At 37.9% G+C, this 7,405-nt stretch overlaps 1 protein-coding gene across 1 annotated transcript in view; it reads right to left on the bottom strand.

The window, feature by feature from the left end:
* LOC107568436 (uncharacterized) overlaps nt 1-7,405 on the bottom strand; it is a 32,984-nt gene that overhangs the window by 25,048 nt on the left and 531 nt on the right. Inside the window, exon 3 of the mRNA XM_016254406.1 lies at nt 6,476-6,558. Within this exon, the coding sequence (XP_016109892.1) occupies nt 6,476-6,558 (83 nt within the window). The remainder of the gene's footprint in view (nt 1-6,475; nt 6,559-7,405) is intronic.

Below are 7,405 nucleotides of genomic sequence, written 5' to 3'. Positions count from 1 at the left end.
TAGGAATCACTAGCAGAAACTCAAAATGCCTGTGTTTTGGATGCTCAAATTGGCCAAACCGAGAAACCACAAGGAGCTTTTATCGTGTACGAAAATGTGTTGTTTATAAGTGGGGAAAAGTCAAGAAATTGATTGAAAAACGCAGGAAAAAGTGGCTTGTAAACCTGCGTCTGCGGTTGGAAGGAGCGGCACTGGACAATGCTCGTGTGTGCAAATGGTTAATATAAGATATAATAATATATTAAGATATTAATAAAGAAATATATAGATTGGGCTGCCACCTCTCATGCATTCAGAATTCACTCGGTGCTAAACGCCACACGTAGACACGGTGTAAATAAGATATTATTTGCAGTTCAGAGAGCTTCACTGATTATAAAGGAACATCGTGAGATTGTGATAAATTGAAGTGAGTGACAGCTTTTTAGTGATTATATGGAAGAGCTATTTGCTCGCTTTTTAGACCATAATCAATTCTGAATTTTATTAAAAGTTTTGTTTTACATGCTGCTAACAGGACCAACAGCCACATACCCTAGGGCAGGGATCCTCAAATCTGGCCCACGAGATCCACTTTCCTGCAGAGTTTAGCTCTAACCCTAATCAAACACACCTGAGCATGCTAATCAGTGTCTTCAGGATCATTAGAAAATCACAGGTAGGTGAGTTTGATCATGGTTGGAGCTAAACTCTGCAGCGCATTGGCCCTCCAGGGCAAGATTTGAGGAACCCTGCCTTAGAGTGACCATACATGCCATTTTCCCAGGACGCGTCCTGGCCAGGATTTCTATATTGCCTAAAATATCTAGGTTTTGGCTTTGTTTGCGTGTGCAGACCGATCAGTGTATGACATCAAAGTACCATACAGACGGTTATGCTTTCGAAACGCTCTCGAGGTACTTTGATGTCAAACACTAATATGTACTCGTAATTGCATCGCTTTGACCGTAGATCCGACCTTCTCACACGCCATGATTGGTTCATTATGTACAATGCTTGCATGTTATTGGTCAAACTATAACCTTCAGCAAGCATGAAAACAGGAAAACAAAGCCAAAACAAATCCTGGCCAGGACGCGTCCTGGGAAAATGGCACGTATGGTCACCCTAACATACCCTGTAGATGCAGCAAAGTTTAAGGAGTGACTGAAAAAGCAGAACGGATGAGATGGAGGAAATTCCGTACTGTACTGTTTTAGGCATGAGGCATTTTTTAAATATAGAGCTTTCGTTGTATTGCTGTACACCCAACATGCTTTACAATCATATGAGGGGATTTCTTTTCAACCACCAGGCTATTACAAGAGAAAGGTATTTCCTTATGAAATTAACTCCTCATGAAGCCAAATATCAGGAACTGACACAGTGCAATAAAACTATTTATAATCACAACATATGTTGGACGGGATCCTTATGTTATGAAGAGGAGCGATTTTTTAACTAAACTGAAATACTTGCCTGCCATTGAGGCGGTGGATATAGGCTAAGCAACTAACCCTGATTGTAAACAAGCTATTTCGAAAGTGAATCCCGTATTATATGAGGGATGTGGATCCTGAAACTTTGCTGCATGCAAGTTACAGGGAACGTGGCTGTTGGTCCTGTTTGTTAGCAGCACGTAAAACAACTTTTATTTAAATTCTGAAGATCTTATTTACATCGTGTCTGTGTGGCGTTTAGCATTCAGTGAATTCTGACTGTGTTACCCTGTATCCATTTATATATTTCTTTATTAATATCTTAATATATTATTACATCTTATATTAACAATTTGCACACTGAGCGTTATCCGGCTCCGCTCCTCCCGACCGCAGACTCAGGCTTACAAGCCACTTTTTCCTGCGTTTTTCAGTCAATTTCTTGACTTTACCCCCCTTATGAACAACACATTTTCGTACACGATAAAAGCTCCTTGTGGTTTCTCGGTTTGGCCAATTTGAGCATCCATAAACAATGCAAAACACAGGCATTTTGAGTTTCTGCTAGTGATTTCTGTGGCGAAAAATCACTCCCTGCCCTCCAGCTGCATTTCGCGCATCATCAGAATCACGTGATTGCAAACAACCTGACAAACGCAACACATGCACAATTATTAATTATAATATTGTCAACGGCAAAACTTTGTCCATTTGGCCGATGCTTGTAAATGAGTCTGGCTACATGTATGTTTTTAAAGACCACGGTCATGTTCTAATGGCACTTTCCAGTTTCTTCAAACGATCACAAGGAGAGGACTTGAGGAGGGCGCTTTGTTTTATTGCGAAAGTCGACAAAGTATTAAAAATCTACTGTTGGGTAAGTACATTTTGTATTATTTTATTAATGTGGTTGAGTTTTACTTGTTTGACACGAAGGAACCGAAAGAAATGCGCACATTGTCAACTGAAATGTAGTTTGAGTTTGGCTAAAATTAGCTAACGCTAGTAGGCTAAAAGTAGGGCTAGTGTGAATAAATCTAGATTTAAATTAAAAGAGAAAAGATAGTCTATGCATGACCTGGCGTTTTATTCGTATCCAAAACGAGGAGATGTGAACATACAGAATACACATTATTGGTCATTGTCCAGCAGTTTATTTGATTTCTTAGCCAATTACAAGTAAGAAAAATGAATGAAACCTGTTAGAAAAAAAAAGTATTATTACATTTTACATTATTGTCCCCTTCACTTCTGAAATGATGGCTACACCATAATAAACATAATTTCAGTGTAAGCCATGAGTGACAGTCAATACTTGTCACAAAAACTGTGGATATGGATAAGCACTAAGTTCATGCACTTGTTGCATGATAGATGAGTGGTTGTGAAAGTGTATGTTTTAAAATGGCATACAATCGCCACGCTGCACATTCATGTTAATTGTAATATTGACCTTGCATGGACATTTTTCTGAGGTGAAGTAATCCTGAGTAATTTCTTTCACAGAATCATGTCCAGGCGGCTGTGAGATCTGATCTGATCATCATCCAGTCTGTCTGCAATGATGTGAAGAAACAGAATTCACGGTTTGTGTGTGTTCACTGCTGTGTGTGTGCACTTTGGATGGGTAAATGCAGAGCACTAATTCCGAGTATGGGTCACCATACTTGGCCACACACGTCACTTCACACAAAAGTATTAGGCACTTGTGTAAAAATGCTGTCAATTTTCTTTATCAATTAACTTCTATTACCCTAAATTAAATCAACATTTGGTGTGGCGTCCTTTGTGTTTAAAGCAGGTTTTGCCCTTTTGAGCAATAGTAGCTGTTTAACAAATGGAATAATTTTTTTTTTTAAATGTAGTATTCACAATAAAATACGTGCTAAATTAGAACACTCTTCTATTTACTTTAGTCCACAAATGTGTTATTGTTGTGATACACGTGATTAAAAGGTTTTATAGACGTTCAGGTCTGACTGGACCGATTTTGGACCTTTTTAGAACATTGGTCAAATTCAGATGTGCCTTTCACGATGTTGCACAATGGGTGTGTGATTATTTTATATGCAGGCTTATACTTAAATTATGCAGCAACACATCTTATAAACATCCGGAAGATGACACATTTAGACGTCCAGGGACGTGCAGAAAAGACGTGTAATTCACGGACAGAAGACGTCAAAGACGTCGGTTCAATTTTCATTTTGGATATATTTTTCAACCATGACGGGACGTGTCGGAGGGACGTCTTTTCAACGGCCATTAAACGTCCAAATGTTTGCTGGGTCGTCTTGGCTCAAAGCCACTTGCTGAGAACTTTTCTTCGCGGAAGCTTTGCGTTAAACAAGTGAGATAACGAAATATTTAATCTCTAATCAATATTTTTTGTCCACTTATTTGCCCAGTTATTTTTGGTACTGAGGTAAAAGTTACCTTGCATTCGCTAAAGTGGGTGGTGGTCACGAAGATGACGGAGCAAATTTGATGCGTTTCCCCCTTTTGCAGCAGCGGGGTTAAGTTAGTTTTGTTTTCGATATTCCTGACACATTCAGAGATAAATGGCAATAACTCCAAAACGACTTGCCCTAAAAAAATCGAAACAATGTGACCGCCAAAAGGGCAAAGCTGATTATGTTTCACAGTCTTCTTTTTCATAATTTTCGCTTTATAAATGAGGCATTCGTGGAAGGCCAAACAAAGTAGTTTCGCTTTCACAACGAAGCACACAGCGTCTTCACGACATGGCAGCACAAAAAATACTACAGAGAGAATAAAAGTTACGCCTTCTTTCTTTGCGTGAACATTTGGGCGGCATTATGCAAATCTTCCCGCATAGTGAGGTAGATATGTGGGGGCGTGTTAGAACGAGCCGTTTTAGGTAGGCGTGGCTGACTCTTAACTTTTATAAAGAATATCTCTTTGGATTTGAGACTTTAGTCTTTGCAACTTTACAGATCTTCTTTATGCACCAAGAGCTTCTAACACTCCAAAGAGAAAGGAAAAATTGAAATTGCATCATATGTCTACTTGTCTATTTAAATGAGCCACACCTGCATATAATATATTTAGCATAATAAAAAGCTATAGTAATAATTAGTATATAAATGACATAAGAAATATTTTTTCACTGTGTGGACATTGACTCCAGAGCTAAACACTGGTTTCAGGCTTTTAAGGGGTGGACATGTGTATGCTAAGCCTACAAAATCTTATATCAACTGACAAACTGTAAAATATAAGTTGATAGAATCCTCTGCTATGAACAAATGCTGATCAAAATCATTCTAGATGCAGGTATTGTGCAAAGCTACAGTCTATGCTATGTGTTAAATACAAATTATTCTTAGTTACTAAAGTTACTAAAGTGATTCAGATAAGAGCAGTGAGTGATTTTCTTATATTTTTGGTTTGATTAACATTTGACATTGATTAAGACCTGATGCACGGATCAAATATTTGGACACATCTGTATTTCTCCTATTGTATTTCTCCTACCGACTGCATTTACATGGATACTCTCCAAGACGGGCATTTTGACATAACTTTTTGTGTATTTGAGTGTGTAGTAATAACATACAAAAAATAACTTAATTTGTCATTCACACACTGAGAGGAAAATTCTGTGAGGAAGTAATGTCAAGACTTAAAAACTCATTTGAAATCTGAATGTCACTTTAGTAACAAAAGCATCTGGTCAGTGACGTAAATATTTTTTGTGTCCCAAAGCCAAAGGCTCAAGTCTGAGTGAAAATGCATTCGAGTGCATGACAACTCCAAGTCCGCTAAAGTTGTATTTGAGTTTCGAGTACTCCAAATCTTCCCAAAAGATTGTTAATTTTGGACATGCAATTCCTTAATCACCCACTTGGGGGAAAATGGAAGGTTGTGAAAGATGTCCACTGTCGGTCTCTATTGATTGACACTGGTCTCATGACTCCATCTTTCTGCTGACAAAAGTTATTAGAAAAAGAAGGTTAATTTTGAACATGCAATACCCTCATCATCCACTTGGGATAAAATGGAAGGTTGTGAAAGATGTCCACTGTCCCCTTCTATTGATTGACACTGGTTTCATGTCTTTGTCTCCCTGATGTAAAAAGTTATTACAAAAAGAAGGTTAATTTTGCATCAGGGAGACAAAAAGGTTAATTTTGGACATGCAATTCCCTTTTATACCAGTAGGGGTAAAATGAAAGGTTGTGAAAGATGTCAACTGTCGCTCACTATTGATTGACACTGGTTTCATGTCTTTGACTCCCTGATGTAAAAAGTTATTACAAAAAGAAGGTTAATTTTGCATCAGGGAGACAAAAAGGTTAATTTTGGACATGCAATTCCCTTTTATACCAGTAGGGGTAAAATGAAAGGTTGTGAAAGATGTCAACTGTCGCTCACTATTGATTGACACTGGTTTCATGTCTTTGACTCCCTGATGTAAAAAGTTATTACAAAAAGAAGGTTAATTTTGCATCAGGGAGACAAAAAGGTTAATTTTGGACATGCAATTCCCTTTTATACCAGTAGGGGTAAAATGAAAGGTTGTGAAAGATGTCCATTGTCCCCCTCTATTGATTGACACTGGTCTCATGTCTACAGGCCCTTTAACTAAAAAGCTATTACAAAAACACCGCCCACTGAGGCATAGCAAAAAACTAAGAAAATTACCTTACCGAAAGCTGCGCGAATAGCGTGCTCTCCCGGCTTAATGCACATTGCGACGGCTTGTGCGGGGCAGTGCTTATTACATCGTGCAAAAATTATGAAAAAGTAGGCTGTGAAACATGATCAGCTTTGCCCTTTTGGCGATTACATTGATTCGATTTTTTAGGGCAAGTCGTTTTGGAGTTGTTGCCGTTTATCGCTAAATGTGTCACGAATATCGAAAACAAAACTAACTTAACCCCGCTAAAACATCACGTTAATTCGCTGTTAAGGTTCAATAAAGACTCGCCAGAGGAGCTAACTTGCATTAAAGGGCAGCAGAACGTACAAACGTGTTTCTCGGTTTAACTAAGGTTTATTTCGACTAATATAGGTGACCTTAACTTACTCACCAGTCCATGTTATCAGCCTTTTGGCGGCATTCCGGTGTAGCAGTCGATTCTGTTGATCTGTTCCCCTAGGAATGCCTGTTTCCCTTTACGCAACCATACTACAATTCTTACGTAGTTGCCTAGTTACCATACGTACGATCAGAACTAGCCTGCGCAAGAAGCACAACTGGATGTAAGGCAAGTCAAATGGTTCAAAATACCGTCTTTAATCCGAAACTTTAAAATAGTTTTAAGAAGAGAGGTTTTTCAACTTTAAATGTATTTCCTTTTTTTTTCCCCAATCAAATTTATTACCGATTTAAATGTGATGCTTAAGGCTTTGGCTATTCTGTTTTATACTGTCTTATACTTACTCATTTATGCTAATATATTTTTCTTTTTTATTATATGCCTTGCTGTTGTTGTATTTATGTGTGCACTGAAAGCTTAAACAATCCCCGTGTGTGGTGTGTGCAAAACATACATTAAAATAAATATACAATGAACCATAAATGTTGTGTACAAATCAGAACCCTATGCACACATGAACATTTTCATGGATACTGATTTTTTTTCTTCTTCTTCTTTCCTGCATTCAATAAACTACAAACCTGGTTAACAGACTCTGTGCCTTGGTCAGTAAGAATTATCTTTGGTGCCCCAAATCTGTAAAATAAATTAATGTAGTGAGAGACCTTTAGATTTATTCAGAATAGCATAGGCTATTTTTTTGTGTAATAGTCAACCAGGACACAAATGTATTCATTTCCATTGTTGGTCCTGGTGACTTTCCCCACTAAATTCATGCCCAGCTGTTCCAGAGGCTTGTTCACCTTACAATTAAAATTAATTTGAGCATTAATACATTTACATTTTGTAACCTCATGACTTCCCTATCTCAAAACCCATGCACATCTGTGGACAACAAGCTTACATACACATATTGGGATG

This window comes from Sinocyclocheilus grahami, unplaced genomic scaffold (assembly GCF_001515645.1).
Source record: "Sinocyclocheilus grahami isolate Dianchi unplaced genomic scaffold, SAMN03320097.WGS_v1.1 scaffold1244.1, whole genome shotgun sequence".
Classification (NCBI taxonomy): Eukaryota; Metazoa; Chordata; class Actinopteri; order Cypriniformes; family Cyprinidae; genus Sinocyclocheilus; species Sinocyclocheilus grahami.
Note: the sequence above shows the minus strand (reverse complement) of the source record. Positions and strands in the feature narration are given on the sequence as shown.